The sequence below is a fragment of the Drosophila busckii genome, chromosome 2R (genome assembly GCF_011750605.1).
Source record: "Drosophila busckii strain San Diego stock center, stock number 13000-0081.31 chromosome 2R, ASM1175060v1, whole genome shotgun sequence".
Lineage (NCBI taxonomy): Eukaryota > Metazoa > Arthropoda > Insecta > Diptera > Drosophilidae > Drosophila > Drosophila busckii.
In genome coordinates, this window is record NC_046605.1 from 7244253 (window position 1) to 7265968 (window position 21716).

Sequence of the window (21716 nt, forward strand, 5' to 3'; positions counted from 1 at the left end):
ATGCCATGTGGACTTTCCAAGCTACCGCAACTTAAACTGTAAATTATTGCGCTGTACTTAGCGAGTGAACTACCGGCTAATCAAAGTGCTGCTGAACTAAACAGAAATCGAACGAACTATTGACATTACCAAGAAGTAACTATAGTTATTTATAAAACAAGTCAGCGTGAAAATTATTAAATGATTTCATAGAGCTCAGAGCTATCAAATATTTCAAAGCTCGTAATTTGGCAATTTTAACAGCAATAATTACACTTATCAAATTCAGACGATTTTCGCAATTGATATTGCTTAAATAAATTGCCTGCAAACAAAATCCGAATAAAGCAATTAATTAACAAAAAATATATTTAAAAATAATTAAGACATGTACTGAAAATTGCTAACACATCAAAAAGTACTTTAGCTATTTAGTCTATTTTTTTTTCTATATCTACCATTTTATATTGAACAATCTACATATGCAGATTATTACTTATATTTATTTTATTATTATATTTAAAAATATCTAAGACATGCACTAAAAATTGCAAGCACATCAAAAACTGCTTTAGCTATTTAGTCTACATATTTTTATTTCAATATTTATCAATTTATATTGAACAATTGGATTATTACTTTTATTTATTCTTTAGCTACTTGGTCTACATATTTTTATTGCTATATCTATCAATTTATATTGAACAATCTACATATTCATTTGGTTTTAAATATATGCCGTTGGCACTTATTTTCAAATTGAATTCGCCGCATTAACAAATTCGCCACTGTTAAAATAAAATGTCGCTGTTATTTAACAGTTGTTAGGCCAGCTGTAGCAGCGTGCACTAAAAACAGTGCTGTAAAACATTTTGTAAGCAACACTGGCATTATTTAAATGTGGCCGCCAAATTTAAAATTCAAATATGTTGGTTTTTGTTTATTTCTTTAATAAATTTATACAACTTCATGCTGTTGTAAGTTTAATTGCACTTTTTATTTAATTTAAAGCCTAGTTAAAATTAATTTGTTCAACAATTTGTTCAGATACGGTTGCAAGTTAAGTTGCCGCTCACTTGTATAAAAGTGACAACAACAATGACAACGATACGACTAATTTAATGACTATTGTTCATTGACTCAGTTTTGCTGATGCTGAGGGCTGGGACTGTGTGTATTGAGCTGTGTTAAGTAGCAGGGAGGGCGGGCAGGCAATTGTGACGTAACTAAAGTAAATACAGTTAACTTAGTTTAAGCACTAATTATCACATAGTAAACTTATTTGTTTAGGCGTTTTGAAATTTGCACTGATTCGCGTTGCGCATTTTATTTGCAGCTGACTTGGTGAGTGGCGATTGAATGTTCCGGGTTCAGCCATAGCCCAGCAGATATTTGGGCAGATAGGTTATAGATGAAATCAGGCTATAGCTGTGAATTAAAATTGCCATAGAAGAATGAAATAAATGAAAGACTTATACATTTAAATTTAACCAATACCAAACCAATATGCAATATATAAAATTCAGGCACATTTATTGCGGCTTAGCTTAATCCAATACCATAATGCTTAACATTTAGTTATATATATAGTCTGTATATATAGTTAGAACCTTAACCATAGACACCGTAAACCACATCAAAGTTATTGCCGATGGGCTGCTCCATGTCCGCAGTTTGCTGCTCGCCGCTGTTTCAAACAAAACCAAAACCGAATGAAGCATATTTAACAATTTGAAATGAATTTGCTGCAATTTGAATGAAGCCACAACGCACAAGCCACAAAATGAAGCCAACACCAGCATGAAGAAGCAGAACACACATTGCTAACGATTTAAACTATACATACGAATTGGTAAGGCCGCGATAGAACCAAGACTTCCAGGACTTCGAGGAGCCCTCATCGATCTTGGACTCCACATCAGCGCAAAAGTGGCGACGATCATGCGAGCGGCCGCTCTTGCAATCGCACAGCATTCGCTTCTTGCACTCCGCATCGCAAGTGGGACGCGCCGGTGAGTTCTTCCAGTAATTTCTAATTAAAAATTAGTTAGTCATGAGACTTTTATTGCATTAGTTGCAGCACTTACTTATAATACATCTCAAACAGCTCCTGATTGTCTGTTAGCTCATTGAGCAGCTTGTCCCAATCGTTGGGACGCAGCGCCTTCATATTATAAGCAGCGCGTGCTGTATATAGCTTATACCATATGGGATAGCCATAAAGATTTGCCTCCTTCAGATTCATTATCCAGGATTCGTGATCAATCACCAAGCGTGTGGTCATGTCATGATCACCATCGACCTGAAATTAAACAAATAAATATATTCAAAATTAATATGTTAACAATTTTTTAACATGCTCTATACTAAACTAATGTTTGTTTCTTTTTTTCAATAAATAGTTTTTTAAAATCGCTTTATCGCTCAACGTCATTTATATTATAATAATTGTTTATTTTAGTTTAAATTCAAAATTCAGAAACATGATTTTGATTTCAGCTCTAAACTAAAATCTAAAACTTAAATCGCTTACTCAATGTCATAAAATTTATATTTTAGTACATTTTAGTTCAAATTCAGAACATAAAATTTTGGTTTCAATTCTAAACTATCGTCTGTTAAATTTTTTAATAAATATAATTTTAAATTCACTGACTTAACGACGTAAAAAGTAAAATAATTTGATAGTTTAGTTGCGAAGTCAAGAAAAAAACTTATCGTATAACTTAAAGTATAACAAATTTTTAATTTTCAAACGACTATGACTTAAAATTAATTTAGTCTTAATCAAATAAATATTGTACTATGAAATAAGTATTCTAAAAAACATATTGTAGTCTTTGAAAGTCTAAGCAACTCTTCTCTGCATTATACGATTTAATTTAAAATTAAATTAATTCATCAAAAAATATTATATTATGATATATAGTGTAAATTCATAGAAAGAAATGCTGAAAAAATATTGTCTATCTAGTTTTAGTTTCTGCAAGTCTAGGCAACTCTTCGCTGCATTATGCGATGTTTAATTTTTGAATAACTTTTGTTTTAAATTAATTGAGTGTTAATCAAAAAATATATATGTCCTAAATTCATAGAAAGCCTAAATGCCGAAAAAAAAATATCGCATACCACCAGAGATTTTTTCTAGCTTTAGTTTTTGCAAGTCTAAGCAACTCTACGCTGCATTAAGCGATATTTGTTGCATACGATAGTTTGTTATAAATAAATACATACATAGTAAATGCGATAGCCTGGATTTAGATCATAGTAGGGCGATACTGAAGGTCCAATGTAGGCGATGCTATTTGCATGAGCTAAATAAAAAATATAAATTTATTAAAAGCTAATGATTAATTTCTTGGCTTATTTACTTAGATCATGCGGATCGTAGAACATTTCGAACTCATCAAAGTGCGTGTGGCCATAGAACTGAGCAGTGATCGTGCTCTCATAGCGTGAGATGATCTTGTAGAAGTTGCGTGACCAGACCTTCAAGCAATCCGAGTGTCCAGGCGGTATGTGGCCAATGACATGGACTTTTTCATTGCTGAACTCGGCACTTTGCAGCTCATAGATGAACCTTAAATAATACAAATTAGATATATATAATTGGATTGTGTTGGGGTGCTCACCATTGCAGCTCTGTCGCCGGATCTGTGGAGTTGAGCAGCAGCCACCAGTTTTTATTATTACAGTAGTTCATGTTTAGGGAAATGATGCGGAAACCCGGACGCACTAGCACCGAGTAGAAGGCGCCACGACGCACAGTATGGGAAACGGATTGGGGCAGCCAGCGACGCCACTGCACATCGAGCTCATCGTAGAGCCAGTTAATGGATATGTCCACCTGATTGACATAGGGCGGCGGGAAACTGTTGACTGGCGCGCTCTCATGATTGCCCAGCGCTGGAAAAATGGGCACACCGGGAAACATTTCGGTCATTTGCTTGACCGTCTCCTTGATAATCTCCAGATTCTCCTGCTTGGTTTGATTCCAAACATCGTGCGGCGGCAAATCGCCAGTCCACAGTATATAGTCGATGTCCTTATGCGTCTCAGCTATGTGCGCCAGCATGTTGTCCACTGTGCGCTTGGGCGTATCACATTTGCGATAGTCGCCCCATTTGCCGGCGGCGGCGTTGGGATTGGCGGGACGACCGCTGCTCAGGCGACAGCAGAGCGGCTCATTGCAGTCCGCATTGGCGCCTTCGACATAATGCGGATCGTAGTGCGTGTCCGAGATGTGCAGCACCTTGAAGAACGGCGCACCCTCCAGCGGCATGGGCAGCTCCGCTAGACGCGGCGGCTTGGGCACGGGTGGAAACACAACCTCCCATTCGTGATAGGGATTGTAAACATCGCCGCAGCCATCGCCAATGATAAAGCTGCAGAGCTCATCCGGACCCAAATTGACGCGCTGCAGCACATAGATGACTTCGCTGCCGAAAAGCTGCGCCACGCCCTCGCAAACACGCGGACTTTGTATGCTCAGATTGGTGCAATACTGCGCAATCATTTTCATTAGCTCCGCTTCCGTCTTGCCCGACTTGATGTAGTGCTGCAGCAATCCGGCGCCCGCTTTGCACGCAGTGCAGCTCACCTTGGACATGACGCTGTTCTCAATCTCAAAGGCCACTTGCTTTAGGTTAAACAGCTTGAGCGCTTTGTCTACAAATGGCGGATAGGTGAGTCCATCGCCCACAGCGGCGTCATACCAAAGCATGCGCGCCGAGCTGCGATTTTGCTTAAGCGCCTGCAGTCGCTCCAGGAACTCCGCATCGCTATCAGCGGGCGCATTGTTGGTGCGATTCACATGTCGCCGCAGCTCTATGAGCGGCGTAATGCTGCGCGGCTGCGCCTCAATGCGCCACTCGGCCAGCTCCGGCTGCGTCCAGTTTATGGGCGCGCGTGCATTTGTATACAAAAAGGGCAGCGCTGCAAGTTACAGTTACAATTAATTGCTATATTCTATTCTTGTTTGTATTCTTGCCACTTACCTTCGCTCAGTGCTGTTAGACTCGCAACCGCAAGTGCCGCAATGAGCCAGCAAATTTGCTGTGGCATCCAGTGTGTCATAATTGTGACTCCAACTCACTCGTCGCTTCGCTTCAGTTCCAAGCCACTTGACCTACATGCGCCAAAAAAGATATAAAAAAACATTTTGTTATTCATTATTATGTTAAACTTGTTTATTATAATGATTATGCCATAAGCAAGTTTTATGCGTTGCAACTCCTTTTTTTTAAATTTATGCTTCACTTCACTTTACAATAAATTACGTTTACGCTTTTTGCTTTTCTCTGCATTCTTTAGAAATTACTTTTTTTTAACCAGCCATTAAATAAATTTTTAAAAATATAAAATAGTAATAAAGCTAAAATATGCCCTAGTAAAAGTTTTTCAGCTTCAATTCTGTTTCTATTTGCCTAAGTTTATTAAATAAAATGACAGTACAAAAAAAAAATATTCATATTCAATATTTTATTATTAATTTTAATTTAGTTCACAAAACAATAAAGTGCAAAATTTGCAAAAAGTGTATTTCATATTCCTTGATAGCCTTTATTAATTTTCGAATACTTATTTTTATATTTAGCTTAGGCTATGGCGTATTAGAATATTAATTTCACTTGATTTTTTTTAATAATAGTAAAAATTCTTTGGCTAGTTACCGTTGTTTTTTTAAATATAATTAAACAGCTTAACACGGCAATATTTCAGCTCATGCGTTATTAATATTTATTTTCAAATTAAGTTAGGCCATGCAGAATAGAATATTAATTTAATTTAATAAGAAGAAATTCCATTCTAAATTCTTTGCCTATCCCGTTTATTAAAATAAAATTCATTAACTTAATATTGAAATATTTCAGCACATGCTCTAAATTAAATTCATTTTAAAATTTAGTTTAGGCTATGCAGAATAGATTATTCATTTAAATTGATTTTTCATTTTAGTAAATTTATTTCAAGAAATTCCATTATAAATTCTAAATAAAATTGAATAACTTAATATTGAAATATTTCAGCTCATGCTCTTACTCTATTATTTTATTTATCTTTAAGCTTTGTGTTTAACCTTAACTTATTTTCTCATTTCCTGCATATTGTAGCTGCACACAATTTAATTGAATTATTAAATTTATATAATTTAAGCTCTTCAAATGCTGATGACTCATGATGAAAACAAACGCTGCAAATTTGTTTTTATCTATAAGCATTAATCATAATAAATAAAGGCAATACCGCAGCATCAACAACAACAACAAACTCTCGGCTCAGCTTTCAATTAAAATACAACTCTCTTATTGCCTTGGTGATAAGCCAGAGCAGCCAGAGCAGCCACAGCAAGAACTGTAAATCAGACGAACTGTGTGAGCAATTTAACAGCTTGGACAATTGTTTACTTTGTGCTTTAATAAATAAATAAACAAAGCGCGCACAAGCTGCTGCAGATAAGCAGTAAACAAACGAAAACTAATTTAAATCAAAGTTGCTTAAAATGCTAAAACAACAACAAAAGCCTCTAATGGCAATCAAAGCGGCCACATTATGGGCTTAGGTAAATATAGAACGCATGCATGTTGCCACTAACTGTTGATGCTTTAAGCCATCTCGTTGCATGTAGCTGACATTTGGGGCTAATGAGCAGCAAAGTGCAGTTAGATTGTGTTTAAAAACACGCGATAAATTTAAATAAATCACAAGCTATACATTTGATAATATTCTGTAAACAAATGTTAACAAAGTTTTAAAATTGCTTAAATATTTTAGCTTAGGTTTTAAAAGCTATTTTATTGCTAACGAGGCGTATGAGTAATACTTCTAGCTAAGCAATTTCCTTTTAATTGCTGTTTTTTGTCTTTTAGCATAATATATGTTTATTTGATTTTAAAGTAGCCATACATATGATTTAGACACATTCTATTGCATACCAGGCGTATGCTTAATACTAACTAAGCAAATTGCTTTATGTTCACTTATTTTTTAATTTTTCTTTAAGCAAACTATTTTATTATTCAATTTTAAAGCATTGTCTGCTCGCTTTGATTAATAGCAATCATTACTAGTTGATATACAATTGCATAAATCAACAAACTGTTGCACGCACTTGGACTATTAAATTGATTTAAAGCAGCTCCCCCCACCCCACCCAACATAAACATGATTAATAGCCACAGACCAGCCTAAACCCATCGTAACTCGTTTCTGACACAATTTGCCAAACTAAATCAAAGCGCTTTAAACTGTTTAACTAAATCACATGACAAACACCCGCACCATATTCGTTGGTGTTGTATATAAATTGATTTGTTTGCAGTAACCTTAAGACCATTTGCGTATGTCCATTATGCATAATTTCAATGTAGTAACTGAGCTGGCAGCAATTGCAACTGTTGGGGTCTGGTGGGGACTGGGTTGGGGTGTTGGCATTGGCTTTTGCCTCGCCTAGTAATTGCTACTCGGCAATTGGCATGCTGTCCAGCAGACTATGCAGACCCAATCGCCACAGTCGTCAGTGCGACGTGGGAATTATACTCAGCTCAGCTGAGTCGAGTCGAGTCGAGTCCGTACATTGGCCTCTCCTCTCTCATCATCGCAGGCACGCAGTGAAATCGTCAACCAGAGATGGCGTGTAATAATAAGAAATAACTAAGTAAGCGGCTAGGGTCGCCGACCAAAACCAAATAAATACAATACAGCAAAAAATGTTAAAAATCCTCAAGCTCAAAGATCGAAGAGTAAATACGCTTGCTATATAAAATAATCATAATTAATTTTAGTTATAAATGCAATCACAGACTTAATCGAAAAGCCTAGATTTATTTTTATATATTATTTAACATAGTTATATTTAGTTATGTTACACTGATTTACTTTAAGATTTTATAATACAATCAATCACTTTAACTTTTAAGTTTTACGCATTTGTTACTTATTTTGTATTTTAATACTTTAATAATTAAAAAATTGTTGCTCCATATTTTATCTTGTTTTTTATTCTCAGTCATTTCTTATTTAAATTTGTATTTTAATACGACTGTCCATTCATTTTTAAACAATTTTAAATTTTGTTTCGGTTTCTTTAAATCAGTATTCAATATTTTATCTACTTTTTTTTAAGCAATTTTAAATTTCGTATAGTTTCACTTTTTAAGAAATTCTTGTTTATTATTTGACTTTTAAATTTAGTTTAAGTTTTTAAGAAATTTTTGCTCCATATTTTATCTATTTTTTTATTCTCATTCATTTCTTATTCAATTTTAATTTTAAATACGACTTTTTATTCTTTTTTAAGCAATTTTAAATTTAGTTTAAATTTTTAAGAGATTTTTGCTCAATGTTTTATCTATTTTTTTATTCTTTAAGCAATTTTAAATCTCGTAAGCAATTTTAAATTTAGTTAAAGTTTTTAAGAAAATTTTGCTCAAAATTTTATTCTTCTTTGTTAAACCAATTTTAAATATCGTATTGTTTAAATTCTTAAGAAACTCTTGTTTATTATTTTATTATATTTTTATTAATATTTTTTTCAAGAATTTTGTTATATAATAAAAGCATGTCACAGGCAATGCAACAATTGCTTATTAAACATTTTCTTATATATAAACAAAACTGCTTGCAAACTCATTTCTAATCGCTGTCATTTTAGTTTAACCCTTTTCACTAAAGAGTATAACAAATAAACCTTACAATGACAATCATTGTAAATAATTTTTTGTTTTTTTTTTGTAATTTGTGATTTCGTTTTGTGCGAAAATCGAAAGTATCTGGGGAAAAATTGAAGCCAAGCAACAATAGGCAAAGTTCAATGTGCGTTGGGAAAACGAAAAAAGTTTAATGAAAATTTTCCAAAGCCGCTGGAAATGCAAACGAGCATTTGGGCAAGGTTAGGGCGTAGTATAAAATAAATTCGAGTTCGGAAGCACAAACTATAAAAACTTGACGACTTTTTGACATACATTTAAAGCTGAGAGCGGCGCGGGGGCGAGGGGCAGCGGTTCATTGTTTATGCGCTGCACGCTTGTTGTGAGCCCAGCCAATTACTCAAGAAGGAAACAAAAGCAGCGGCTGGGGCACTAATAAGCCGCAACATTTTACTTAAATGCACTAAATGCCAAGCAGCAATCAAAGAAATTGTGCGAGCCCAAAAAAACGTCAACTTTCACTTTCTTTAGAAACTATATGCACACAAGCTTATAAACCTATATATATAAATATACATATATATAAACTCAATTTGGAGAAATGTGCTAAATACCAAAGACTCAAAAAGATTATGCAGCTGCTGCTGCTGCTGTTGTTTATTTATTATTATTATGTTGTGTCTTAACGTTTATTTTTTTTTTTTTGTGGCTATTAAATAACGGTGCAGTCGAACAGTCGTCACGCTGACTCTAACAAACGAACATTTTTCTTGTTTTATAATAATTAAGTGCGAGAGAAAATGAAAATGAAAGTGATTTTCTTTTCTTGATGATGCAAACGTTGCAACGTGCAACAAAATCTACAACAACTCTATATGCAGTTATGAAAGAAAACAGTTCGTTTCTTATGCCACCAAGCCACAATTTTTTTTTATACTCATTTTATGCGCGCACATAAAAAGTTTGAGGAAGCCGAGACTGAGATTTATGTGCTTTTAAGCTAAATACCAACACATGTAAATTTATTGGCAACACTCGAGTCAACTCATTCACGTACGCACAAGAGGCATAAAGAAAATTAATTCTAAATAAATCCATTCCAAATTTTATGCACGTTGTAATCAATCTACAGCTTTACACTTGAAAAAATGCTGCTAAATTTAATATTTATGCTACATTTTTTACAGTGTTTGCTGACTTAGCACATTTTGGCATATATTTGAATTTTTGAATAATTATTTACATTATTATTTCACACATGTAAACAAACTTAAAACAAAAGCAAATCATCACACAATATTTCGCACAAAATCAGAGAGTGAGAGAGAGAGAGAGCGCGCGCTGTTGCTTTGGCCTATTTATTTGTTTTCTTTAAATAAAAAGCTTTGTTGTTAATTAAATATGCCGCACTACTGAACAATCACTCACACGCAGTTTAGTTGTTGAAAGCCGCAGCGCAAGATTGAAATAGAAACGGAAAACAGAGAAGACAAGACAACAAACCAAAATGCCAAAGGCGGTTAAAACTAATGAAAGCGCTGGCTGCGTAACTGCTGCGCGGCCCCAAAGAAGTCTTGCGTATGAATGAGCATGACAAACTGAGCGAGAGAGTGAGAGAATGAGAGAGCGCAACTGAGAGCGCTTTGGCGCATTCTAAGCGAAAGACAACGGTTAAATGCCTTTGGCTGTTCTGCTGAACACAAAGAGCAAAAGTGAATTATTTAGTTTTGCATTTTCGCTTTGTTGTTGTTTTTTGTCTGCTTTGTGTTTGCTGCGCATGCGTAAATTGTCCAAGTGAAATGCGCGAACGTGTTTTAACATGAATTTTTTTTTTATTTGCAACGTCTTTTCATATTTCTTGTAAATGTATAACAAACGCAACAGGTTTAAATAGTTTAGCAACAAAATAGTTCAACAGCTTGTGCATTTATTTTTACCTTTACACACCTTATATTGGATTTGGCTTTAGTTTTGGCTTGTACTTATTTTTAGTTCGTTTTGTCACTTTTTCTTTTGCTTTTTGTGTTGCCGCTAGCTTTGGGTTTTGATTTAGAAAACATGCGCAATAATTTGCGACTATCTTTGGTCGTTTGCCCCCATTTATTTTACATTTCGCTTCTTTTATATTTTATTTTCACACTTTTCACACAACAACATACAGCAAATATTGTATAGCGATTAAATCGACCTGTCGTTGATTTCACTTGATTGCCCGATTGGTTGCCTCTGCTTTTGTCGCCTCCTTTTACACACACACGCAAACACGAACAGCGGCGAACTACGCTTCGACACGTCTGCACAGCTCGACACGCGACCAACAACTGAACTCTCTGCTCAGCGACCGAACGAACGTTTGTAAGTCAAGCTTGCGAGTTAAGCTCTCGCGCGCGCGCTCTCTCTCTCTCTCTCTCTCTCTAATCTGCAGCGAGACTGAACGCGGCGGCGCTGCTGCGTCGCTGCTGCGCTCACTTGATTTACTCACATTTACAAGCAGATAGAGCATGCTCAGCCAGCCGTCTGGCTTCAGCAGTTTTTGACATTAATTGGACACTATAGCTTATCTCGCTAACAACTATTGTTCTATATATATTATAAATTGTTTACAGCTGACAAATTTATAAATAAGACATTTTAATTTGCTAGCGCTTCATATTTGCAACAGGAAGTTAAACAAATAATAACAGGTAGCAAAAGCTAATGAGCTCATTTACATATTTAATAAGCAACTAAAATATTTCGTTTGAAAATCATGAGCAATGGCAAATTTTGAATTAAAAAACATATATTTTAAATAAATTAGATGCTAAAATTTGTTATTTAGCGTGAACTGATTTTTAATTGTATTTTTAAAGTGGCAAAAATAGCAAATTGGATTTAAATTAAACAGGATTTTAAATAAAATGAATTTCTTATTAAAGCTAAAGAATTTTTAAATACATATAAACAAATTTTCAAATTAAATACCAAATTTCTGTATATTTTTGTTTTATAATTATTGTTTATCAGCAGAGCTGCCTGCAAGGCTTGCTCAATAACAAATCTGATTAATCAATTCATAATTAGTCAGGCCACATATGAACAATAAGATTGATTAGCTATATGATAATTCAATTGACGCACTGCTCAGACTAAAGTTTAATCGCTGCTGTGTGCCCAGGCTAAATAAATTGTTATCTATGCCATCCACAGAGTCCGCTGGGAGTTCAATTATGGCCACAGCTTGAACTGTGGCTGCTTGCTCCAGGCCAGAGCGGCAGCGCCAATTGAACTGCAGGCAGCAGCAGAGTTGAGTTGCCTGTTGCTCATCAGGCATGTCCTCTACAGTTTGAGAGCCACTGCAGCAGAGGCGACGCAGCAGTTGCTTCAGCTGCGACAGCACGCGAATCGTTTGAGGCAGAAATGTATAGAAAAGTGGATTGAGCGCGCAGCAGGCCAAATTGAGCAGTCCAAAGCCACAGAAGAGCAGCCAGTCAGTCTTGGTGGTGAAGGAGCCATAGAGACGCATCAGCAAAAATATCCAATTGGGCAGACGCAGGCAGAGAAACGCCGCCATCATTAGCAGCACCACATGAATCATGCGGCGATGGCGCGTCAGGCGCGCTACAGACGCAGGACTCAGCGGCGCTGCTGTTGGCGCAGGCAGCGGCGTCGGCAGACGCAGCACCGTCCACTTGTCCAAGTGCGGATCAAAGGCTGTAGCTACATTAAAGCTGCTCATCAGGCTGTACGCCAACTGCGGCTGGCTGAGCAGCTGCTCGAAGCGCTGCTGCGCCGGCTGCTGCTGCTGCTGCTGATGCAGCTGATGACGTCGCAGCCACAGCTGATAGACAATGGTGGCGTTGAGAAATAGAAAGGCCACAATGCAGGGCAGAAAGATGAGCACAAACAATATCACGTAGTAGAGGCCGATGGAACCCTGTGCGAAATAAATAGACACATTCAATTGCTGAACTGATAAGATAAGCACAAAAATACATAAAATATCATGTCAGCAACATTTTTATAGCACAAACTATGCAAAGCTGGGCGCAGCCGACAACGACAGACGCTCTAAAGGTTGCGCAGATAAGCAGCAAGTGTTCCATGTTGGAAACTCACACAGGATCATGCTGCAGTCAACTCAATGGCTCAAGAATTTTTGACTGCATAGTTTTTTCTCACTTAATAAACTCAATAATTTAAATCAATCAATTAGTAAACATTATATAGCAGCAGTTTACAAAAACGTTTCTAATAAGTTAGACATATAAAATAAGTAAATTATAAAATTGTTTACTTTTAAATATAAATTACATGTTATAATTTGCTAATCAAATAAGTTTGCATTGCTTTTAATTTGAGTTTGCTAAACTTTGCTTTAGTTTCTAAATGCAATTGTTATAATAATATAATGTTAAGATAATAACAATTGCATTTGGGACACTCGTATTAAAAGCAATGCAATCTTATTTGAATTAAATATATTTGTTGCTAATTTTTACGTATGATGAGTTACTGACTTAATAAAAGCTGCATCAAAATCTCTCTCCCTCTTCCTGGAACTCTCTCACTCACGATAAAAATTGAATACTATACTTTGGCTTCAATATCTGCTGCCCACTTCACCAACTTAATAGACTGCTCTGCCAATATTAAAGCGTCCAATGCTATGAAATAAAATTCAACTCACGCGCATGGGAGTGCAAATGCCGGCGAGCTCAAGTTCACTGCCAGGCTGTTGATCCGGCTGCATTAGGTAAACATGATTTAGATCATACATGAACAGCAGCGGCACAGCAAATCCCAGGGATGCAATCGATATGCCCGCAATGTGGGCGCCATAGAAACAGAATCCAGAGCTGCAAGCGTTTTGCACAGCGCGCTTAATGACAATATAACGATCCAGAGCTATGGCCACCAGCAAGAGTCCACTACATAAAGTAGTGGCTGTTGTTATAAACGGCACAAACATGCACATGAAACGGCATAAAGTCTAAAATGCATATTAAGCCACAATTAACTGAAATGCTTGATTCACTTAGCTCACCCATATTTCCATAAACTCTGCTGTAAATAGCGCCACATCGGCTACGCTGGAGAAGACGCAGCTCAAGAGATCGCTGCAGGCCAAGAGTATGAGGCTGGCGCGATAGAATGCGCGCATCTTGCGTCGTCCATTGACAAACAACGTGCTCACATTGCCCACAAAGGCGAAAAGGAAGAGCACACCCAATAGACTTAGAAATAAATCACGTGTCTTTGGGCTGATGCGACAAAGATCCGCCGTATTTATGATTGCATATGATGAATTGCCACGAGCAATGGCAACTCCCTTGCCGTAATTGAGCGGCAGCAGCAGCATTTAGTTGCCACAACCTAAAAGTATGCAACAAAATGTGGCACGCGTGTTTGCAATTCAATGTTTCGATTTGAACTGAAATTCATCAATGGCTGACGAATTTCCCAGCTATGTGCAGCTAATGTTACGTTAATGACTATCAACAGGTATCGTTGGAACTCTTATCAAACGCTTAGCACGTCAGTTGATTACATGTGTATTTGATGGATATAGATTTAGATGTGTGTGTGCTTAAAATATTTCACTATTAACACGCAACTGACACATTACACTGAAAAATATATTCTGCAAATGCTTTAGATACACTCGCAGCAACTATTAATTATATATAATATATAATTTAAAACATAAAATGTATATAATAATTAAATTATATTAAATAAATAAAATATAAGCTAAAAATGTTAATAGCTAAATATAATAATTTTTGTAAAGCATACTCAACTAAGCTGAAAGATTTTTTAATAAATATTAAATATTTTACAATTAATAAAAATGAATTAATGCATTGCACACACTCGCACCAACTATAAATTGTATATAAAATAAAATATATATAATAATTATATTATAGCAGCTCAAAAAAAATATATGAGCTAAAAATAAAGCATATTTAGCTAAGCTGAAAGATTTTTAAATAGTATGCAAATATTTTATTTCAATGAAAATAAATGAAATCATGATTTAAATTAATATTAATATATTTCGGTTGAATAACTCTTTTTTGAAAGGTTAAATCAATCAAAATGAGTGATTAAAATGAATTAAATTAATATTATTATATTTCTTGCTATAATATCTCTCTATTAAGTAATGAAACTTAATTATCATAAATATTTCATTAAAGTATTTTTCGAGAAATGCTTTTAAGCTTATTACTTTTTAAACTTTATTGAAAGGTTGCTGCGTACTCTCCCCTCTTTTGTGCCTTTTTCTTTTCAATATAAAAATTCACTATTAAATTTATTATTTATTGCTCTACGAAATTCCCTACCTCAATAATTAAATTACATTAAAGTTTTCGAGCTTACGATATATATAAAAAAAACAAATATTTTCAGTGTTAATTGTACAGCTTTAATTAAAATATATCAAATTGCGATATCTTGAGTATTAAAACCAATTCTTAGGCATTCACACCAATTACACATAAGGAAATCAACAAAGCGGGCGCTGGTTGGACAGTCATACAAAGGCATTGAATATAAACATTAGAGAAAGTTATTTAACATCTTTGGTGCTAGGCCAAGCATTGCAGTAGCTAATGCTATAAGGTAGTCAAGCCGTTATTGCAATATATTCACGATAAGGAAATCATCGGTAGGAGAAGGATGGACTGTCATACAACGAAGGATAGATGACTCTGATAAACTTGAAATGCAGATATCATTAAGCAGTTGCATAATGATAGATGAAAAACCATTGCTGTAAATAAAATAATACAATTTAAATTAAATGCATATATAAATTAACTTAACAACTTACTTGAGTTTAATTCTACTGCAGCAACTAAGTTGAGCTGCTCGCCATTTGAACTGCGTGCTGATTAAAAATAAATTAAATTAAATATTAATAAAAATACAAACACATTTAAAACGTACCTTGTTAAACGCTGACCGTTCCACTAGCTATTTAAAATTAAACTGAGCAGCTTAAATGGTTAGCACATTTGATAAGCACTATTTAGCTGCTAAACTGACGTGGTCAGGTTAAAGTTTATCAGCAGTTTGTATATATATAAATTTTAATGTGTCGCTTTAGTAATAATTTAAACACACGCACATTTATTTGAATTAGCACATTTTATTGTCCACAATTTGTTAATATATTTCTTTAGTTTTGCTTGGCTTTTATACTATGACGGCATAAATGATATCAAAATAAAAAAATGACAATTTGCATTTAAACTTAACAGTAAGCTAGAATTAATAACTAAGCTAAAGCTAAACTAGGCAACTATTTAATGAACACACACATCGAAAATTAACATTTATACAAAACAGCTAAAGCTTATAATATATAAAGTATATAAAATTGAATACTTGGAATTTGTTTTGGCAAATGCAAAACTCACACACACACGCACACACAGACATAGACACACACGCACATATTACTAATAGTTTATAGTCTTTTATGCTTAGCGCAAAAACCCGCATAGTTATATATAGTGGATTAGGTAGCTTTACAACGACGGATAGTTTAGATAGAAAGCAGCAGCAGCAGCAGCAGCGACATTACGCATACGCCTAGTAGTATTCGGGCTGATCATGCGCATCCAGCTCAATGCATTGCGTACGCATGTGGACGGTGAGCGACTGATAGGGCAGCGGCTTGCCCACACTCAAATTGGCAGTTACATATATCAAATAGCTATCCCCAGGCGTCAGACTGAGTATCGACTCCGTTTCCAACTTGTCGTTGCTGCAAATAAAAGTTGCTTTAACTGCAATTCTCTATGTTAGTGTGGCTCACTTACTTTGCCTGCTTTTCACGACAGCGTATGAATTTAAAGTTCTCATGATGCGTCAAACTCTTGGCTGAGAAATCCATGCAGTAGTTTGTATAGTCCACGCTGCTGCGCTGTGGCAGCGTAAAAACTATGACGCAATAGCTGCAAGCAACAAATTAATAAGTTGAGTTCAATTATGATTTCGATTGCTGACCTACCTCAATGCTCGCTCGTCTGGTGAGCCATGCCAAGCAATCACCGTGCTCTTGCAACGAGTACGCACATCAAACACTGTCGTATTCTCCGGCAACTCCGGCAAGTCTCTAAACACACGCTCAGTGCTCCAAGCCAACTGCAATGCAAAGTGCAATAAATAATAATGAATGAATGAATACATTTGAATTATAATATTATATATTCTTCCACAACATTAAGTATCAGCTCAAGTCCATCTTCTACAACAATTAGCTCAACTGCATCCACAAATCTACAATTGAGTTATGCCTCTAAGCATGAAAGCTAGACCGCCTTGCTTAAAGCATTAATCAAATCAAATGATTAATTAAAGTATTGAGTGCTAAATACCATTGAATATTGTATTTGAAACAATAATGAATTAATTTTAGCTTTGTCGAATAATTTGTTAGACATTTATCTTAGAGTATTGTTAACTAATTTAATGAAATATAGCTGAGATCTACTCTAATCTACTTATCTACTCTACTCTACTCATCTATAAATTGATGCTTCAATTGTCTTAAGTACAAATCATTTGTAAACGAACACAATAAATTTAGTTTGTCAAAAATGTATTTTAAAAATATTATTAGAGATTATACGATCATGTTGTGGCAGCTTCTCATGAGGAATGAATAAACTGCTATGAAAGTTGTTTTAAATGAATGCAAAAGTGTAAGCGGAATATATTGAAATAAAATAAAGTAATTTTCATTTAATAATGCTTGTTATTTTTTGCTATTACCGATATATAAATGCTATACCCTCGTATATATAATTTAAGCGTAGACTGTCTCTGCTAAGCCCGATTTAAATGAAGTGTAAGTTGATTTCAAATGCAGTGCAGTAGTTAATATTTGATTAACAAAAATTATAAGCATATAACTCTGCCTGACAACAATTATAATTCATAATTAATTAATTGTAGATTAGTAGAATAATTTGTTAGCCGTTTGTCTTAGAGTATAGAATGAAATATTGCTTAGATCTACTCTTTCTATAAATTAATACTCCAAGAGTTTTAAATACAAATAATTTGTAAAAGAACCAAATAAAAATAGTTATATTCAAAAATTTAAGTCTTATAAAAAGATTATATATGTAACTTTAAGTTGAATCTGTATCTTCTCAAACGGAATTAAATCAACTATAGCTATATCTTAATATAGTTATAACTATAGCTATAGCGTCAAATTCAATTTTTTTAAATATATAATAAATCTGCCTAACATCAATTATAATTGACTGTGTAAAGTGTATTTGAAAGCTAGTCACACTCATTGCGATTATCAGCAACTTACTCTGACTTTCTGTGCCCGCAGCGCTTCATCCTCGTTGCCCGGCTCGAAGCGCACCAGATAGCGCTGCCCGGACTGCACTCCCGCCAGCCGAATGTACGTGGGTGAGTAGACGTTCTCGACATTGGCCACCAGCTTGTGCTGGTGCAGCAGCTTGACGCGTATTTCGCTGCCGGCGCATGGGAGCAGCAGAAAGCGCATAAAGTGCGGCATGGGCGTGGCCGTGGGCACCTTGAAGCTGTAAACCTGCGCAGCATGCAGTCCATCGATCTTCAGCAGCGACAGCGTCTGTTCCCGCAGCGCCGTCGGATGCGTGCGATTGAAATGCACCAAAGTGTTGCCCAGCAGGAAGGTCAAATTCTGCAGACGCTGATGCACACCAAAGAGCTGCAGGCGGTAGCTGCTGTTCGGCTGCAGATCGCGCAGCTGCTGCTGCGTGCGCGCGCCGGTGCAGACAATGTGCAGACTGTGGCGCGGATTCAAGTGACGCACGCGCTTCGAAGCGCGTGACCAGATCAAATCCAAGATGTTGCTATGGGCGCAGCCAGCGGCGTTCGAACGCGAGTGGAGCTGCGAATACGCATAGACCGCATCGCAGAAACTGTTGAAGCCGCCCTCGCTGATCGTATGCGAACTAACGCGTTCGACTATCAGGCAATAGTGCATGGCATGGTAATCGAATTTGCTGTAAGATACAAAGAAGAAGAGATTGGAATAGAAATTAAGCACTTGCTCTCAAGTTAAGAAGTCGAATAAACTTGTTAAGTCTGCATTTTCTAATATGTTGATGCCTAGAAATCGAATAATTAGCAACTGATTTTTGAAAAAATAAAAATAAAATAAATATAAAATTTATATTACAAATAGTCTGAATAGTAATCGTAGCTTTAAGCAGCAAAATTTTGCACATTGTAGCCTTGAAAATTGTGCCTAATAATAAATGTTTCAATTTTGAATATCGTAAGCATAAAAATATTAGCTTTGCATATACAGGCTTCGAATTTTCTAACTTTGAATATCCTATATTTGAATATCGTAACTTTGAATATCGTTAAATGAAAATAGGAAGAGTACAAAACAACTTATGAGTAAATCACTAAGTAATTACTAGAATACGCTCTTTTCAATATCGTAACATACTTCTTTTGAATATCATAGCATGCTTGTTTTGAATATCGTAACATTAAATGTCTTAATTTTTAATATCGTAAACTTTGCATATACTGGCTTCGAATATCCTAACTTTGAATATCGTATCTTTGAATAACGTAACCTAGTAACGTAGCGTAAATAAACGTGCAAAGCAATTTATGATTAAATTACTAACTACTTAAATCTGAATTACGCCATAAACTAGCTTCCATTTTAAATGAAAGTAAAAACTGTATTCAATTTCAATTAGAAATCAAAAAATGCATTTCAGTTGAATTAGAATTCAGAGAATGAATTCAGCTTCAATAAATTCAGTTGAATGCTGTAAATTGATGCTATTCAAATTGAATTTTAAAAAAGGAATTAATTCAATATTAAAATAATTCTTTAAGCACTAAACTACGCGTAAATTTAATTCCGATTGAAAAAAAAAGAAAGCATTTAATTCAAGATGAATTAATTAGTCGAATTATTTAATACTAATTGCAGTCTTTTACAACACTGCTACTTATTAGAATATATAAGATATAAAATATATTAGAGTTCTGTTTGCCTTAAGTTTAAAATATTTTGTTATCATTTAAAAATAACTTATTGCTTTTTGCAGAATTTTAAAAGATATTAATTATTTCTATATTATTATAAATTTATTGAGACTCACCTACGCTCCCACTTGACAATCAATTGACGCTTGCGCACACGATTCTGTGTGCGAATTGTCAAGCGATGGGTGCGATTTAGCATTGGCCAGGACTGATGCGGATGCTTGGCCTGGGCCTCCAGCTTGAGAGCGCCCGGCAGTCGCGCCTGAACGAACAAATCGTATTGACCCGGCAGAGCGCAGGGCAAGACCAAACGACCCATCGAGCCTTTGCCGGCAGCCAGTCGCAGCACCTTGGCTGCGAAAATGAAGACATTATAGTTAGCCCTGAATGGTGTTAACAGTTGGGCGGGGGGAGGAGTTGCTGGCTTACCTGTCTGATTGTAGAACAGCTGACGTGCCACAGGCAGTGAGAAGAGAATCGTCAGTGGCGTTGAGTTGTTCAAGTTCAGCACAAAACTGCAAGAGACAAAAAAAAATGAGAGTAGGCGCTTTAAAAAAAAAAAAAACATTCATGACACTAAATTATCGCACGCAATTTATTTTTGTAACTGCCGACTGAATGGACTGGAAGTTCATCTTCAAGTTGTAGATGAGTCAGCGCCTTTGGCAGCAACATTGTTGCAAAGCCAAGGGACTGGTTTTATTTATCATTTGCTCGCGATTTGCCCCAAAGCGTTGCAAGTGCCAACAAAAGTTTTCTTGCTTTGCTGTTTGCTTTGTAATTAAATGTAAAATTTATGAGCAATACTTCTAATGACAAAAAATCAAGACAAATGTGCACACCCACAACCCACACACACACACACACACACACACACACACACACACACACACATGTAAGCATATTTAGTTGCAACGCCATTGCAATAAAGTGACTCATTGACTTGGCTTATGGCCGAACATCTCAAGTTTTATGACCGGCTACTTCCGGCCAACGCCATTTGCCCATTTGCCATGCCCACAACCGCCTACTCCGCTCTCATGAGCAGCAGCAGCTCTCATTTCCCCAAAGCGCTTCCCAACTGTTTGATTGAGTGCTTTAATGCATTTGCCTCATTGTTGGCGGCCATTTTGGGTTTTTGGCGCCGCAGCGACTGCACAAATATTTGCTTTAATTTAAGCCTTGCATGTTGCACTGGCAGTTGCAAGCTCATTGTTGTTATTATTATTATAACAGTTGTTAGTGTTGCTAGTCAGCCTGCCTGCCTGCCTGGCTGATGACAGGCCCAGTCAATTATATAAGCCAAACATCATGTGGGCAAACGCTGACGATTTAGTTGCAGCTATAGCGACAGCCAAGATGCGCTTTAATTGCATTTACTTTTCATTTAAATGCATTAGGGGATAATATGACTTAGCTATTAAATTAGGCTTTAATATTGTGTAGCTAATTTAAACGTAACTTGTTTAAAAAACTTGCAATTTTTAAAGATAAGCTATTGATTTGGCATTAAGACAATAATAAGTTGGCGAACATAAATTTAAGCACAAGATCCATTTGCTCATTTGTGTATATAGAGTATTTTAAAATTAATATTAATTAGTATGCATAATAAGTAAACTAATTATGTTTAATATCCAAATTTAAATAACATTTAACTGTTCTAATTATTAAAACATAAATTCATTTGCTTTAACATCTAAACTTAATATTTTACTAATTTAATTAATTATTTTAAAAATTATAATATTATATATAATATTATAATTACTAGCCATAGTACATTTATAGCTAAATTTTTGCATTCATTCAATAGCTAAATTTAAAATTCATAAACTGAATAAATAATCAAATAATAAAATAAAAATTTATATATTATAATTCATTAATTAATGTAATTACTATTTTAGAAATTAAATTTTTGTCAACTACATTCAATTTTCATTAGCTAACACATACATTAGAGGTATTTTATATAATATACTAATTTAAATTGTATTAATCTGGCTACTAATTGAAAAATTTAATGATTTTTTAATATCTGTCTAACATTGACTAATAAATAGT

At 35.2% G+C, this 21716-nt stretch overlaps 3 protein-coding genes and 1 long non-coding RNA gene across 7 annotated transcripts in view; all 4 read right to left on the bottom strand.

Annotated features, from left to right (window-relative positions):
- Nucleotides 1–960: 960 nt before the first annotated feature.
- On the bottom strand, nt 961–10941 carry LOC108597423 (sphingomyelin phosphodiesterase). 3 transcript variants are annotated; one of them, XM_017983978.2, is made up of 8 exons: nt 10565–10941; nt 4977–5107; nt 3612–4914; nt 3351–3559; nt 3214–3293; nt 2067–2281; nt 1826–2011; nt 961–1407 (listed from the first exon to the last, which is right to left on the bottom strand). In XM_017983978.2, the coding sequence occupies exons 2-8, from the start codon at nt 5053–5055 to the stop codon at nt 1350–1352; spliced, it is 2130 nt and encodes a 709-aa protein (XP_017839467.1). In that variant the 5' UTR covers nt 5056–5107; nt 10565–10941; the 3' UTR covers nt 961–1349. The 3 variants fall into 3 exon arrangements, with proteins under 3 accessions (XP_017839467.1, XP_017839466.1, XP_017839465.1); XM_017983977.1 differs by lacking the exon at nt 961–1407 and adding an exon at nt 1496–1666 and having other exon boundaries at nt 10575–10941; XM_017983976.1 differs by lacking the exon at nt 961–1407 and adding an exon at nt 1496–1666.
- A 701-nt stretch (nt 10942–11642) lies between these two features.
- On the bottom strand, nt 11643–13968 carry LOC108594847 (5-hydroxytryptamine receptor 2B). The gene is made up of 3 exons (XM_017979985.1): nt 13654–13968; nt 13297–13599; nt 11643–12543 (listed from the first exon to the last, which is right to left on the bottom strand). The coding sequence occupies exons 1-3, from the start codon at nt 13966–13968 to the stop codon at nt 11719–11721; spliced, it is 1443 nt and encodes a 480-aa protein (XP_017835474.1). The 3' UTR covers nt 11643–11718.
- Nucleotides 13969–15025: 1057 nt separating this feature from the next.
- On the bottom strand, nt 15026–15623 carry LOC108595924. The gene is made up of 3 exons (XR_001915022.1): nt 15567–15623; nt 15451–15507; nt 15026–15390 (listed from the first exon to the last, which is right to left on the bottom strand). It is a non-coding gene; the product is annotated as an uncharacterized LOC108595924 (long non-coding RNA).
- Nucleotides 15624–16012: 389 nt separating this feature from the next.
- The window catches only part of LOC108596589, an 81062-nt gene continuing 75358 nt past the window's right edge, over nt 16013–21716 (bottom strand). For both annotated transcript variants that reach the window (XM_017982517.1, XM_017982516.1), the window contains 6 exons: nt 20079–20164; nt 19766–20003; nt 17956–18637; nt 16636–16769; nt 16445–16579; nt 16013–16389 (listed from right to left, as the gene is read on the bottom strand). In XM_017982517.1, coding sequence (XP_017838006.1) covers nt 16215–16389; nt 16445–16579; nt 16636–16769; nt 17956–18637; nt 19766–20003; nt 20079–20164 — 1450 coding nt within the window. In that variant the 3' untranslated portion in view covers nt 16013–16214. The remainder of the gene's footprint in view (nt 16390–16444; nt 16580–16635; nt 16770–17955; nt 18638–19765; nt 20004–20078; nt 20165–21716) is intronic.